Genomic DNA, 17,068 nt, shown 5'->3' on the forward strand with positions numbered 1-17,068 from the left:
AAAGCCAATGCAAGCCAAGGAGGATACGACTTCTTCATTCTTGACCTATCCTCCTGCTATGCACACCCCCTCTCTTACAAAATCCTTCTTTACAGTCCTGGCAACGCAACAGCAGGGTTTGCAATTATCATTGGTAATTAGTAATAGTGGTATAGACAGTTCTATTATTTAACATTTAGGGTTGGACCTACTACTAATCGACCGCCTAATGTTTATTTGCTTGATAAGAATATTTAACACTGAAATTCACCTAAAAAACTTGACCTACGTGATTGAGAAAATCCAGCTCTATCAAATGCCGTTGTTCCCTTTTCGATTCGAAGTTTCAGTGCAAAAATATCGCCGACGAACTTGCGTGGCCTCGTTTCAGCTCCCCGCGGTAAATCGCGTTTTTAGGATCGACCGCTGATTTTGCATTGACAATGCACGCAAACCGAGTTGTATTGAACACCGTGTTGTACGAAGCTTTTTAGAAGCCTTTTAGAAACTTCCATAGACATTACATTGTGCTGTCATTACGATTCGGTGAAAATATTCATTCGAAATTTTGTCCTTGATTAAAACCATTAATGAACAGTGAATTATCGCGTTTTCCCACACCATCCTAATCTACATTCAAAGCCAATCCATTTTTATGTGCTTTGCGCGCAGAGAAGTGCGTACTAAGTGTTCAGTGCGCGAATTATACGCGGTCGGTTTCAATAAGGGTGGTCGATATGTAGTAGGGCTACTATACTGGTTAAAAAGGAAATGTACCTATTAATGTGATAGGAGTACAATGGCATAGGCAGTCATCAATCTCCATTAATCATATTCAGTCTCGCAAGAATGACATTCAGCACGAAAAAAACAAAAAACATTAGGCACTACATGTCATGATTGTCATAGTCATAGAACCATATATAGACCCAGAATTAAAAATGAAATCAATACCAACAAAAGACAAGATTTACAAGCTAGGTGTACAAGATGTCAGCATGAAAACAGCGAACTGACATCAACAGTGGAATTGGCTTAGCTTTACTCTAAACTTATCAATCATGCTGCTCCAAAAATCACAGCCTGCCTGGCTGGTCGCCTCGTCGGCAAGGCTCATTCATTCACACAACACGGATACAATACGCAGAAAATGATTTCAGCATCACCGAGCATCGCAGCAAAAACCATAGCAAGTTCTCCCCAAAACAGGAATCTATCATTAGTATCAATTTCGAATAATGTAGAACTCATAGAAAGAGGGAAAACTTACTGCAATAGTTACACCAACACTGATAAAGACTCAAAGAACCGCAGCTCGTTCATCCATTCCTGCACCAAGTTGAGTATTGTGTTGAGAACGAAACATCCTTTGTCAAAAAATTCCTAGGTCTCTTTATTATGCGATGTACATACAGTGTATATAGGTATGGTGCTTACATTTACAGTACACCCTAGCATCGGAGCTAGCTTTCGGCCGCCCAGAGTTATGGGAGGTCAGTGCAGTGCAGTGAGACTAGTAAAGCAGCAAGTTTTCTGTGTCCGGACGTCGCTGAACAGAAAGTGGAGATGAGGTTGCGCTACGAATTGTGCCATGCATTTTCCCACACACACACCATGCACACACACTGCACACACACGCATACACGTACACACAGCCATCCCCTGGCTGGGCTTATATATGGGGCATGTCCATACCATTATTGTGTGTTTACTTCATATCTTGCGATCGAGCGAGAAAGTCACCGCCCTCCATGCCATGTCTATAAAACTCTCCAAAAATACAGAAAGCGTCTATTAAAGCGAGAGGGAGAGTATATAGAACAGGTGATAGAACGGCGGAGCTGGCTGGAGTTTGAAGCAGAGCAGCACCATTCTACTTTCAGACAAACATGCCACTCTTATCAGTGCTAGTGAAGAGGTACTGAGTAGGTAGCTGAACACAGATTGTGATTGTTCTACGAGCTTGCTTGTGTGTGATTCCTTGGAGGCGGAAATGGCGGATCAAATTGTCAAGAAGCTGTCCAATAAAGGGTTTGACGCGGATGAGTGTAAGTCCAGTGTTTAGGGCCTTAAAGTGAACAATTGCCAGAATGTATCCATAACCTGTGTTAATACGAATTATTAGAATGATTACTTTGCAATGCGCGTTCACCATGTTCACGTGATGTGTAAATAAAATCAACTTCTTTGACTGTGGATGGATGTGGCCAGTGTCATGGGGATAAAAGTTTGGTCTAACTTATTAGAGACTAACATTAAATAATTTAAAGACCAAGTAAACTTTAGGCATAGGCTCAGGGTCACCTCTGCTCGGTTTTTGCTTAAAACTTTATTTACATAAATTAGATCAGTCATCAGTGACATGACAGTTGACAGTGCAAGTGTTTCTACTAAGTAAATTTACTGTAGATCCCGTTATTACGGCTGTAACTTCATTTCAGTCAATAACCAAGCCCGTCTGTGAAGGACCGAGAGAGTGAAGTGACGATTGGTGGGGGAGGGGGGGGGGGGGGGAGGGAGAGGTATGGAAGGGGATGTCACATCCCCCCTCTCACAGTAGGGAGCTTTGACAATGTGCAGTCTGGTACACATTTAGTCATGATTTCAGCAAATAGCCTACAATGAAGCAGCATTAACTTTGTGCTAGGTGTATCAAATATTCAGAATTGATCAGAAGAATATCATCAGACTTCAGAGACTTTGTGGACTTTTTTTTTTTTTTTTTTTTGCTTTCTGTTTTGATATGGGATCCAGTGTGAGAATTTGTGTTTCAGAGTGAGACAGTCAAAACTGGATGAATCGTGTGAGTCTCAAGCTCAGTGCATGCGAGTGGGTAGCCCTGCTTATCGTTACATGATGCTGTAACATGGTTAGTTTTTCTCATGAATTCCTGATTTCAGATGTGCTGGAGATAGCCTCAGGTGGGGACGTGTATCAAGACTTACAGGAGCACAAGCAGAGGGTGCAAAAACTCAACGATGACACCGCTGTGGCCCTCAAGAAAAATGTCTACCGCAACTATACCCAGTTCATTGAGACGGCCAAGGAGATCTCCTGTATCCTTTTTATCAAACAGCTTTAGAAAGCTTGTAAGAGAAATGCTGTGATTCCTGACCTGCTAGGGTATTCCAAACCAATTTCTTCTCATATTATTGCCAATCTTTGCTTTTGTATCATGAGAAAAAAAAATTATATGAATAACAAAGATAATGTTGTGTGAACCATGCTCATTAATATCTAAATGAGAACTATACACATAACTTGTATGTCTGTAATTATGACTGTGATGATGACCTAACAGGCTATATGACAACTTGACAAAATAGACCAGGGCTCTCTTGCCTGTAATTTAACTCAAAGTTTCTAGCAGTTACATGTAGGCCCAGAAATTTTCTCTTTAACAACCCCCTGCCCCCCCCCCCCCCAAAGAAAAGAGTTTAAACTTTATCCTTTGTGTATGCTATCTATTATTGCTCAAAGTACATGTGTGTTTGTAATTACAAAGAGTTTAAATTGGCAATAATGGTTGTTCCTCAGTGAGATTACATTGTGAATTTGTAGTCATGTCCTCAAGCTTTACTTGGTTCACAAGAGGAACATTACTGAATCACTGATCTCACCTGTAGAGAAGTTTCTTGATATCTCATTGACCCATTCATGAGCCAGTACTTGAAGCCACCGCGCAGCCATGTTACCAAGCACACTCTATGGGGACTTGCACTCATTTTCCAGCAGAGGCTGTTACCCAATCATGTGATGTTCTAATCATGTGATGTTACATGAGCAGTGTACACAAATGTGTCTGGGCGATGTGCTTAGTAAGATGGTGGCAAGGTGGCTTCAAAGTGATTGGCCAGTGACATATCCAGATATTACATGTACCTATAGAGATCAATGGACTATGCATTCAGAGTCATACTTTCCCTTGACACATAATTTGCTGCACAGACTTGGAAGGAGAGATGTACCAGCTGAGCCATATCCTGACCGAACAGAAATCCATCATGACACAGCTCCTCGACATGTCACTCGGTGGCAAAGGTAACTGTACTGCCCTCTATAGCCATGGTCACACAATGCAAAACTATGCATACACGGATAGTTCACCTGCCGGATAACTTCTAGAAGTAGGATATTCCATATGGTATTAGATATGAACTCTAGTTGTCATGAAAATAATTTGTGTTCTACTCTCAAAACCAGAACAGAGGAGTAGAATTGGCTGTGATGCTTTAAATTTCTGTATTTATTTCATAATACAATTTCACTTTATTTTGAATTTAAGGATAAACAGAAGCATGTCTTTGTAATGTGTGTATTGTGCTTAGATCTGCATGATGGTAGATATTTTCTGCCTCTAGTCATATAGTATTCTACTTTTAAATCTAAATTTAACTCCAAATCCATATTGCAGAGGATGCAGGAAGAGATAAGAATGCTCCGCAGGTCGCTGAGGATCACAAGAGGACGATAGCCTCCCTTCTCGACAGAGTTGAAGGCTGTTCCGTGAGTTACAGTGTCTCCATTGTTTATTTGAAGTGATGAAGTCTGTCTGTTTCAATACAGGTGTTGGTCAGTTGCAGTGATCTACTGGTAACCCGGAGTTTGTTTCATCAAGTCACCACATAAAAGTCTTTAAATGCATAAATCTCAGAATTTCCAGATTCGCTCATATGTAGCTATGAGAGACTTTCAAAGAGAAGTAAAATCCATTTCAGGGACATCTCTAATAAGTGTGTCTTATGAGCAAAAAGTCTCTCATAAGACTTTCATGAAATGGACCCCATGGCCCAAATTTATGAAGGTGGTACAATTGAAACCATGGTTTAAACCGTGGACAAAGACTGTAGTTTTGTATGGGGCGCCAAGTGTCGCATGGCCTATTTCATTATGAAATCACTCATTTTGTGACGAAATTTTAACATTTTGAGGAAATGACTGATTTTATATGGTGCCCCATACAAAACTACGGTCTTTGTCCATGGTTTAAACCATGGTTTCAATTGTACCACCTTCATGTATTCAGGCCCTAGTGTCTGTATGCCAAAAGTAGAGAGGAACAGGATGACAAGAATTGCAAAATGGGCTCTTTTCAAACCAGATAAAAATTCAAATCAGATGTTTACTTGCATTAGATATGTCCCAGAACCCTCAGCATATCTGAAGAAAAACAAGGAAAAAATACATGTCCATGGATTGTATACAAATGTACCTGTATATCCACATGTGTATGTAGGGTCAACGGATATATTTTCTGAATTAAGCGGCTTTTCATATCCCTAGTGAGCTTGGTAAAAGTAATATCAGCTCATGAAACACCTGCATATCAGCATCTACAGAAAAAAAAAAAAAATGCTACAGAATTTAATGATAAGCGGCCAAAGTTCATATCAGTATGTATCTTTCTACTTTCAATTTGAAGTGATACAGCCATTAGTCAATATGACAATAATGGGATAGTAATCATGCTGTTGATTGATGCCGTGGTAACCATGGCTTCATCTAGAAAGCATTAATCTATATTTAGGCATTCTGAAAATTCAAACCTGCATAACATGATGGCATTAATACATTCATATTTGTCTGTTATCATTTCACTCAATGGCGAGATGACTTGCATGTGCCAGCTCCTTTATAGATGGCTCAAATCATATCTAATTTAAAAAAAAAAAAAATTAGAAGCAAATATTTCTTTTTGAGGTGAAAAAGCATTTGCACAGATTTACCTTTGGTCCCTACACATTTATAAAATTATGCAGACAATGTTCTATCTCTAGCATTCAAGGACTGGCCAGGGGTGTAAGGAAATATGTCTTCATTTGTCTCTCTTTTATCTTTCTTTCTTTGTGTTCTTCTTCCTTTCATGTTTTCTGTTTCTCTTCCTGTCTCTCCTTCTTTTTTTCCTCATTAGTTCGTCCGTTGTTCATTCGTTCTTTTCCTCCTCTTCCTCTCCCCAAGCAGAGGATAGCTGAGGTCCCAGGCCGGTACATCATCTATGATGCTGATTTGATCGAGCTCGACACAGACTCCTTCCAGGAGATCCAGAGGGTCCATGCCTACCTCCTCAACGACAGCCTAGTGACCACCACATTTATCAGAAACAGGTGAGGAAGAGACATGCCTCATTGCCTTGCCCCAGTTTGCATTTTGTTTTCTTCCAATTCTATTTCAGTAGTTACACGCTGTCAGTTTTTTTTTTTTGCTTGGTTTTGAGCTGGTTTTGAAACTGTAGCAAATTCATCTGATGTCAACAAAATCTTGGACAGTTTGATTCTGTGATGTGATCTAGCTTACTTCCATACCTTGCAGTCCTGTAGTTTGGATAGCTACTGATAATTGTGTCCCATAGGAATGACAAATTCTGACAGAGTAGGTGGAGTATGAGGCCCTCTAAGCCCGCCTCATACCGTGCAATTTTGTCTCGCAATAACTTGTGATGTATTTCAATGCAACTCTGAACAATACCGTGCACCATTGCTCACTATGGTAGGATAGTTGAAAAATTGTCTGCTGTTGAATCGCACTCGTTCTCTTAGTACTGTTCGCCATCTGACATTATTTTGTGATGTGACATTGCATCGCAAGAAACCGTGCTGTATGGGGTGGGCTTTGCACACTGGTATTCTGTAATTGTGCGATGGGAAGGAGAGAATTAGGATAGGCATTGTTCAAGTTTTTATTTCAGTCAAAAGTCTGCATGTGCAGTAGCATGAATTTAACATGTTGATCAATAGCAAGTGGACACATCAGCCTTCCTCATGGTGAGATTGAAATAGCTGGCAATAAACCCATTCCATACGGGAACGTGGTGGCCTGTGTATTGAGTCTATGGGGATTTCAGAATTCAGTATGGAACGGGTTGTTGGTGTGGTAACTGTGCATCCTCACACTGCAGTAACAACATCCGTTCAATAAGGTAGACAAAGATGTGGTTAAGGTAGAATATAATTTTAAAACACTGAATTCAGTTGGTTCTGCACATTTTGCTTGGATTGTTACTAATGTTGCCAAAGAACATGTAATCAGACAGAATAGCACTTTGTGTTTACAGTGAGGATTGTGGTAGCTCAGAAAGTATAATTCTCATTTCAAAAATAAAGGGATTCATGACTGTATGTGACGTCAAGACTGTCTAACATTTTGAAGAGATCACTTTGTCATGCAAAATCACAATAGATACTGTTTGAAGTATAAAGAAATTTCTGTCATTCAATTTGTTTTGTTTGTTATTGTGATGGACAAGGTGTGTGATGTGTGGAATTTCTAAAACATTTTGTTTTACAGCTTCGTCTCGGGGTAAGATGATGAAATTGCTGTGAAGATCCATAATGTGTAACAGCTGTCTTTTCACACTCATCAAAAAAAAAAAAAAAAAAAAAGGAAAGAAAAGCATCATTTGCGCTAAGGGGAAGTTTCATCCCCTCACAACAGCACTCTGCTTTATGTTCCAAAGTCATAACACTGATAAAGATCATGGTTATTATATCTTTTCGCACCCACAAAAACTGCACCAAAATACCAACGAGTCAATCTAAGAGAAGCTAGGAACACGAGCGTTTTGCTTGCTTACTGCGCTTCCCCTGTCTCAAATCTAAGTTTCTTTTAAAAAAATTAATTAATTAATTCAAAAAATTACAATAATCTTGACTGATTTGCCTGTCACCATTTTCAAAAATCTAAATATATTATTCATATGCAAAAATGTACGTCTTAAGTTTAAAATGGAACTAATTCATAATTTGTTTTGGTTTGTTTTTGTTTTTGTAGATCTATGCAATAAAGCACATTGCACAATATAACCGAAAATGTACATCAGTTCGTAAGGTAACGTGCATACATCAAACATACCAGTACTTCAAAATCGAAGCCTTTTGAGATCTAAGATAATGCAAATGCAGTTTATACAATGTTATCATAATAGCTTAAGACGATACAATTGATCCATATATTTTTTTTTATTTTGCATTAGCATCATGATTTGCAAAACTTTTTGTTCATGTCATCTTTCTATCAGACTCAGATGTGTTTTTACATGAGTTGTAAGTTATGTTGTTTCATTCTAAACTATTATCCAAACATTTCCCGTGTTTCAGAAATTTAAGCTTAGATTTGATAGGTCATTTCTGGAAAAAAAGATATTTACAAGCATTGAAGCCAAATTTAATTTTTCAAGTGTAGTGTTGCTTCTGTTTTTCTTTTTATTATTATTATTATTGTTATTGTTATAATGTACATTTCATGGATGTGGGCTTGTTGGGAAAAGAATATGGATACCAAGCCTATGTCTTGTGTGTTTTATATTCATGAAAATAATGCTCATAATTTTGCTTCACCATGTCATATACTCAGTGCACTACATCTTTACAATGCTTGATAATGATTTATAATGAAAGTGTCATATGTATAAAGATACAATTTGATTTGAAATATTTGTCATGGAATTATTGCGGTAATAGTCTTTGTGTTAACTTTTATTTCACCAGCTTTTGGTTTGCTGTGCATCTTTCATTCACACTGTTCTACAAGATGGCTCATTACCACAATAGAAATATTTAGGGTGATTATTTTGTTAAACATTGCCATTTCAGCAAAATGTATTATGTCACTACAAAACCCTGCACACGTAATTGTCAACATTCCATAGCCAACTCTGCGTACCAAGATATCTTTGCCCACAAAATCTGAATAAAGAAGCCAGAAATGTTTCTGTAAGATTTCTGCTCTTAGTGGTTTCCACCAGGTGGTAAAGTAGAACATCTTTCTTCAGTTTTCCATTTCACCAATATACATTGTATGTGACATGTCAATATTGCAGTGTCAAAATCAATATGTGTACCAAAAGCACAGTATCCCTCAATTTCATAACAAGAGAACATTAGTTACCAATAGTGACTGTCATGAATAATCATCAATATAAATCCAATATATGGTGTACAGTCACAAACTGATATTTGCATCATGCGTGACACCATCGCAGGTGACCAAAACACAAGAAATTTGTTATTTTCTGTGTACTGTATTCTTGTAGCTAAGAATGGGGTTATTTGATGCTTGCTGCTCTCATGCAAAGTGCTGTGTTAAGATTATATTTGGGGAGACTCTCAAGGGTTGACTTTTCCTTGTCTTCTGATCTCAAAATTTGGCTTAGGACTTTGTGTGACTGTTAGTTGTGTTTTTGTCTTTGCAGGAGAGGGCCGGTGAGATACAAATACCAAGCACTCTTCGAGCTGGACAGTTTAGCGGTGGTGAATGTGCGGGATGTTGGACGTATGTTTAGATTTTTGTCATTTCAATTGTGGTTGTTACATTAACTGACTTCTTATTTTCTTGCTGTTGATGGTACTTGAAGTCTCTTGTTTCTTTCAGTATCATTGTAATTTGCAAATTCTCTCATGGACAATGAAAGATCTGCACTTACATGTACTTTGTGTTGTTAGGCACAGTGAAGTTAGAATGGAGTCTGTTTGCAAGCATATGAAAATTCAAGAATGTCCATAGCCTTGTAATCCTGAGCAATGAGCTTCATGTACATGTAGCTGACTTTCATTTGCATTGAAGGGATTTTTGTTTGTGCTAGGTGTAAAGCGATAGCAGGGCAAGGATTGGGCAAATTGGTAGCAATCTTTGTCATTGGTGTAGCTACATGTATATACACGTCATGTACCTTTTGTGAGTAAGTGTACACCTAATCTGGATATATCATCATATGAGTTTGTAACATATGAAATTAAACTTGTCTTAGTTTTTGATACCAGGATAGATGTTAACATTTACATAGTTGAGTGCCATTTAAGAGTCTTCGGTATTTGAAAACTATTTTTGATGTTTTCTCTTTTCTTCATTTACTATGATTTCTTGGGACAGCTGTGAAGAATGCTTTCAAGATTCTCAGGTTCCCCGACCAGCATATGTACTGTGCCGAGTCAGCCAAATCAAAGGTAAGCTTTTCTTCATAGCGAGCGCCAGTAAAATGTTCTGTAGAAGCTAATTCTGACTAGGTAGCATTTGCCCAAAACTGTACTTCACCACTTTCCTAGGTATTTTTAAGGAGCTTGGGCAACTTCACCACCAGCATTATTATTTTTTTGATATTTCTTTATGACTATATGTTGCCCTTAAAGAAGAAAAGAAATATAATGCTACATGTAGGTGTCCCAGCCACACAAGAAAGGATCATATGCAGTCTCTGCTATTCACACTCAAGTGCAATGTATAAATTCATCAAAATATTAGACTTTGTATTACTCTCACATTTTAGCCATGTTCACATGGTAACCAACAATAGGTAAATTTGCTCCTAGCTTTGAGTTACGTTCGCATGGTGCTTGTCATCAATGATAGGACTTGTAGATAACTAACAACGTGCTGCACTCGATGGTAAAATCTGAAAGTGCAGTGCGCTGCATGCAGTGACCCACTCTTATACATGCCAAGCACAGGTGATCATTCAGTGCTCATAGGGTTATGCTTAAACAGGAACTTCTTGTTTACTGCATTCAGATGGGCTTTTTATTAAACCGTGATGCTTCTCTTGGGGGGGGGGGGGGGGGGGGGGGGGCAATATTATGGAGCCGCATGTGTTCTAACCACCAACTTTCTTGTGGCCTCGTTACCTGCGAGATACTGTAAAACAATATTTTTGTGGCATGAAATTTTCGCGAATGGGAGCCGATGGCCTCATTCTCAGCATCAAACTTTCGAGAGTTGCCTCTAACATTCAATGCATATAGCGTAGACAAGATCTTTATCGTGCATTTTAATTTCACGAAACTCGGCTCTTGTGAAATTCGCGAAATTTAACTGCACGCGAACATTCCTCATTTTACATTAGCTAACAACACTGTGTACATTACGTACATGTACACAGTATGAGTTGTGTTCACACAGTTCTATACTTGCTGTATCAAAAATTAGGGACCTTTCAGGCACAGTTAGCTAACTTCAAATTGATTTTACTTTATAAAGGCAGGGCAGCTCCTTGTGAATCTGACGCTTACCATCTTGAAATATTTTGGAATTTAGCGAACTTGGCTGGACAAACTGGAGGAGGCCAAAAAGATCCAGGTAGCAGCCAACAGCCAGAGAAGAGAGCTAGCTGAGCAGATGAGCATTGATACTCCAGAGGGCAAGAATCGTGAGTACTTTCCTACCCCTCTGCCTCCCTCGCTAAGCTACTGTATATGCCATATATTTAGCGAGTCTAAATTTTCGCGAATCGCGACTTCCCAACATTTTTGCGAATGGTTAAATTCTCGATCCTGGAGTACTGTACTGAACATAGAAAATCCTAATGTATGTACGTGTAGTCACATTCATATCTGGATCAGAATCAATGTTTTTGTGTACGTCTTTAATTACGTGAATAGCACCTGACTCGTGAAATTTGCAAAAATAAAAACTTTGCGAAATATATGGCGTATACAGTATTCATCCAAAGAGTCCAGTTTTCATTACCCTCTCAGATGTTATACAGCCGTGATGAGGGTTGGAATCCAAGAAGCTTGAATCTCATCATCAGTGTGCTTATTTTCACTCATTCATTAATAAAAGAAGAATAAGGTATTGATGGTTTTCATGCTTCGTAAGAAAAGAAATTATGAATACTTCAAGTGGAAATGAAGATTACTTAATTTCCTTCATGACACATCAAAGAAAGCTTTTTGGGTTTTGTTTTGTTTTTTTTTTCCATACAGCTGGTTTCTCCACGATTTGAGGTTCCAGGTCATTTTCACATTTCTCTGAATGTATTTCTCTAGTTATTATAAGTAGAATATGTTTGAGAACATGATCATATTCCAGTACAAATGTTGACTGTGTTCACATATAGAGTGGGTTCACCTGGCTCTTTTCACCGTGATATGTGTACCACCATTTTGATGTATCTTTCCTTATTTTTCTTTTTGCAATATGTTTTGCCGTGAGCCAGCTCATCATGTTGCCCTACAATATCTATTTGATTGGTCTCTAATTTGCCCCCCCCCCCCCCCTTGTTAATTTTGCTACGCTCTGTGTGGACGGGCCAGGTTTTTTTGTGCTTCTAAATGTAATGCACAGTACAATGTTGTTGTTTTTTCACCTGTTGCTACGAATATCTGCCTACATGTATTTCCTTCCTTCAGCCGCAGTCATTGGCAGGGTGGGTGTATGTCATGTGGGTAGATGACGTGGATAAAGAGACGACATAGGCCGTGTTCGAGCACTCAAAAGAAAACCGAACATTACTGAACCAAATCGTACCATACCATACCCTGCTAGATTTGGAGCGTTCGAGTGCTCTACAGGTCGCAATGACGTATCTCATGGGGTATGTTTGGACGAGGGTCAGAGGGGTCTTACATTTTGTAGCAACAGGGTCATGCACCTACACGGTAGCATGCTTATGCTACATACAGTTGTCCCAAACAAAGAGAATTAATTCTTTGCATTATGATGTACATGGAAAGTGCGTGTTAGGCGCATTCCTCTCATGCCAACTTCTGGTATGTTATTTTGTTGGACCACATAGCATTTGAATGCTTTATGCCATGGTACAATGTATGGTGTGGTACCCTTTTAGAAAGCACATCAGGAAATAGTTCTTTTTTGACATAGTACATTACGGTACAGTACACTTTGGGAGCGTTCACGCCCTCCTCTGGCATGGATACGGTATTGTATGGTACGCATCAAGAGACGGTATTGTATGGTACGCATCAAGAGAGTGCTGCATCTCACCCTAAAATACAAACTGTGTGATTGTACAAAGGAAATGAATAGACTGCTCACGAATTCAGTGAATGAACAAATGAAATCACTTCTTTCTGCATGCTCACAGACTTGTCAGTTCACCTGATTGATGCTTTCTTGTGATGACGAAAATATGTTCACAAATCTACTTTCGTACCTTCTCATCTTTCTTTCTTTGCCTTTGTGTACACATTGTACATTTGTGAATCAGGAGTGGAATTACTGCACGAGCTGAAATTTTTGCATACAGAGGTTTTCACAAATTACCACTTAATCTAGACAATTCTAGTACTGAATGTTTTTACACAGGATTTCCTGTACATAAACAAGTATTGTGTTATGCATTGGAAGTACTAGAGTGTTGTTATACCCAAGGTATTGCTACATCATGGTCCATGCAGTGTGCAAGACCTACAGTAGTTACTAGTTTCATACAATCTGGCATTGGCATGGTTTGATTTTTGTTCTTGCTTAATAGAAATGATCTTATGGCACATTGTACTTTGGTGTATTTTTCTATTTGCATGTTATTATTTTTGTGGTTTAAAGGCGATTTGCTAAATTTGTGAAATTTTCAAAAATGAAACCACCACAAAAAATTTCAGCTCATGCAGTAGTCATTTCTTCTCAAAAATTGCTTGGTGTCACTTACATTGTACTTCTTCCTACCTTTTTCCTCCCACACATGTTCTGCATATTTCCTGTTCTCTATTCAGCCGAAGAAGAGGGTAAAGCCAGATAAAATGCATGTTGCACCTCGGTCATGGGGCATGATTTGGCGGAAATTTCAATTTTTTCGTTCTTGTAGCATGTTGCACAGAATTGCTCATATTCATTACAGTTTTCTTGAGTTTAATTTCTTCATCTGTTTTGGTTATTTTTCATTTTTTGTTTTTTTTAATTTATTTTGCAAGTGGATTAAACCAAGATTTTTTTTTTCATTCACTGTCATGTACAAGATGTAAATCATGGAATAGAGACTATGAGATAAATGAATTTTAGATACCATGATGCTCTATTCCATGAAGGAAATTGCTGCACAACTCTGTTCAAAGTGTGCTGAAGACATAAACATCACTAGTGACTGAATAACTCTACCCCTTCTTGTGAACTGAAGGAAATTAAGCTTTGTTTTGTTTACTAAATCAATTCTTGAGTTTGAGGCAGGTTACTTCAGTACTACCTGATGTTAAATTTTCAAAGCCTCTCATAAATCTCCATGTTATTGTTAAACTCATCTGTCATTTATTTTGTTATCATCTGTCATTTAGTTTGTTATCATTTCTTAAATTTTCATTTTTTATCTGTGATAAATTGCCATCACATCTCTGCATTCATTAAACATAATGAAGTTTGTGTATTCAGCGGAATACAATATATCACATCAGTGAACATTGTCAAGTTCATAATTTGTTGTCGGACAAAAAGTTTAATTGTAAAATTCTTTCTTCACCTACAATGTACCATGCAAGATCTGCAGTAGATATGTTAATACTGACTAATATCGATATTGTTTGGAATTCCTTTTTAATATCAAGACCAGGGTTTATTCTTAATTTATCATTTCAAGTGTAATTGCAGCAACAAGTTTTCATTTTAAGTTTTGAGTTTGCATGACAACACTAACTCTGTATACTAGACATACAGTTTGTAGAGGTTATGCATTCACTCTCTAACTTTGAATGAAATTTACAGTTGATGTTTTCTTGATATACAGAAGACTTTTAGTCTAGATGCCTTTCCCAATGGCCCCGAGCCACGGGTCTACTCTTAGTGTAGATATGTGCATTTGTCGCATGTCGGAGCCCCACACAATGTGCATGTTTACATGCTGTTTAGAGTTGTTACATAATAAATCTTGTATGTTCTATCACTGAATATGTATTCTCATGAAAAAGGCAAAATGGCCAGTATTGATCAAGGTCAAAGTCAAGTTGCACATCCATTGATGTGATTCTCTAGAGATGGAAAGTTTTCCTCGTGAAGAAGTGAACTACTGTGGTATAAACATCCTTTTCAGATTTCTTACTAAAATAAAAAGGAGACTGATGGTCTCATGTACAAATCTTTTGTTGTTATTTTTTTTTTTTTTGGTCAGTGGTAGTCTAAAAAAAAATGATAGTCCAAGAGATATTCTCTGCATATGTTTTAAAGGCACACAAGGTGCTCTTAAAAAAGCATTATGGAAGTGAGCTTTAAGTTCGTTGCAGCATGCATGCATTAAGATTTGGTTTCAAAATGAAAATCTGCATCACAACATAAGCTGTCATAGATAGAGTAAAATGCCTCAGATGAGAACAGATTTGCTGTCGCAGTGTCAGGTTTGTAGAGTAAAATGATTATTTTACTGGATATTAATAATATATGATTAGTGTTTACATGTACTTAAGGAGTGATACTCTACACTCTCTCTATAATTCCCGATGAAATGCACGAAATGTATCCTGACAATGTGATCTTTGCCCTTCTCAGCTTTTGCAGAAGACGAGAACCTCTTCCTGCAATCGGTTTCCATGGAAACCAGCATGCTTCAAGTTGATTGGCTGCTGGAGCTCCCGGAGGACCTCGACATGAGCATCGCTCAGAGGAATTTTGAGGAGGCTGTAGATTTCATACTCAGAGGTAACGGGACACACCTACATTGTATTCTTTATCAGATCTCACTCTTAAAATTTCTGCATAGCAGAGATCTCTTCGGATCAGATTAGTGTACTGTGTCGTTGGAAGGTTACTGTAAGAATAATGATGCTTAGTGAGATACATTTTGCGATTGGCTGGGTAAGATGAATTTCACATTTCATTTTTATTTCACTTTGGTGGAAGCAAAATTCAAGCCACTAAGCCTCAAAATTTGGTCAAAAACAGATCAGACTCTAGTAGCACATATATGGATTTTTTTCCCCATTTCTTGCAGCACTGCAAAATGTACATTTGAGGATACTGCAAACATGTGGCAAGACTTTGCATCTAGGGAGAAATAAGATGAGATAAGAATATTAGCACATTTTTACTGTCATACCAGAGCCATATCGAATGAAGCAAATTTAATACACTCCATGATATTCCACATTTCCATCGTTGCTATTATAGACCCGGTAGCTTAGGAAGTGAAGGTTAACCAGATGGAATTGCTCTTCATTTGCTACATTCAAAAACCAAGACTAATGCAGGCCTGCTAGAATAGAATGGCCCCATCAGCTAACATGTGCATCAAAGTAGTAACCTAATTCCAAGAGAATACTTTATGGCTTACTATATAATGATATTCAACTGTAAACTTTGTGTGAAACATTTGTTATTATTTTGTTTCCTTTTTTGTCCTGCAGCAAATGAATACCTTGATCAGATTCCTGTGGGCCCAGCGCTGAAAGAGATGAGGTAATTAACTTTTTGAAGATTTTTGAAGAGTTTTCGTAGGTAGCCATGGTACTTTGCTTTAATGCTGCAATGGTCTCATGATCATGAAGATGGAAATCAAGGTTGTATCATCATATGATATCAGCAAAGCAGCTATTGATCAGTTTTCAGGGATTTTTTTTTTTCACCAGATCCTGAGTAGCGGCTTGGATGATGTAGATACAGGTGATGAATGATGAAACAGCATTTATATAGCACCATTTATCTGCAGAAACATTCAATCGCGCCCGGCTCCTGCAGTGTGCCGCACATCATTCACAAAGTTGCTGGAGAAAACAGGTCTTCAGTTCAGATTTGAAGGTATTGAGGTTGTTACAATTCCAAAGTGGGATTGGTAGAAGAGTTCCACAGACATGGCACACCCGAAAAGAAGGCTCTATTCCCATAGCTCAGGCATCCTAACCAATCTCTTCTTACAAGGGAATTCACTTGAAATGTTTGTGTTGATGTAGTGTTTGCAGAAATATTCATAGTACACATCAGTGAAGTTTGAAGAAAATCAAATAATCTGTTCCAAAGGTACAAGTTTTCACCGTTTGCTTTGAATCATGTGCTGTCATTGTGGGATAGGAAGAATACAACAATTTGTGAGGACACAATTAGGCAATGATATGAAGAAAGCATAAAGAGAGTTCCACAAATTCTCATTCATTTTTTAAGGTACATAATCATAATGAGAAGGAAGTGAATTTCAATTCTAAAGACCACAAATATTACTCTATATGATTTGTGGTATTGGAGTAACTGATGCTGGACGTTGGTTGTATGGAATGTTTTGGTACACAGGGCCAGAGTTGACCACAGGATAAAGCAGCTGACCGACACACTGACCAGGGAGCTGCAAGTGTCGCCTGACCGGTCACTAAGGGGCGGGCCCCAGGTCACCAGGAGGGCAGTCACACAGCTTATCAGGCTAGGGAGAGCCACACAGGTATTGGGCTTACTT

At 38.3% G+C, this 17,068-nt stretch overlaps 1 protein-coding gene across 1 annotated transcript in view; it reads left to right on the forward strand.

Annotated features, from left to right (window-relative positions):
- Positions 1-1,884: 1,884 nt before the first annotated feature.
- LOC140238775 (exocyst complex component 8-like) overlaps positions 1,885-17,068 on the forward strand; it is a 36,470-nt gene continuing 21,286 nt past the window's right edge. Inside the window, exons 1-11 of the mRNA XM_072318673.1 lie at positions 1,885-2,027; positions 2,880-3,035; positions 3,928-4,020; positions 4,394-4,485; positions 5,941-6,083; positions 9,167-9,246; positions 9,844-9,917; positions 11,002-11,113; positions 15,178-15,327; positions 16,032-16,083; positions 16,909-17,053. Of these exons, the coding sequence (XP_072174774.1) occupies positions 1,973-2,027; positions 2,880-3,035; positions 3,928-4,020; positions 4,394-4,485; positions 5,941-6,083; positions 9,167-9,246; positions 9,844-9,917; positions 11,002-11,113; positions 15,178-15,327; positions 16,032-16,083; positions 16,909-17,053 (1,152 nt within the window). The 5' untranslated portion in view covers positions 1,885-1,972. The remainder of the gene's footprint in view (positions 2,028-2,879; positions 3,036-3,927; positions 4,021-4,393; positions 4,486-5,940; positions 6,084-9,166; positions 9,247-9,843; positions 9,918-11,001; positions 11,114-15,177; positions 15,328-16,031; positions 16,084-16,908; positions 17,054-17,068) is intronic.

The sequence above is a fragment of the Diadema setosum genome, chromosome 15 (assembly GCF_964275005.1).
Source record: "Diadema setosum chromosome 15, eeDiaSeto1, whole genome shotgun sequence".
In the NCBI taxonomy this organism is placed as follows: Eukaryota; Metazoa; Echinodermata; class Echinoidea; order Diadematoida; family Diadematidae; genus Diadema; species Diadema setosum.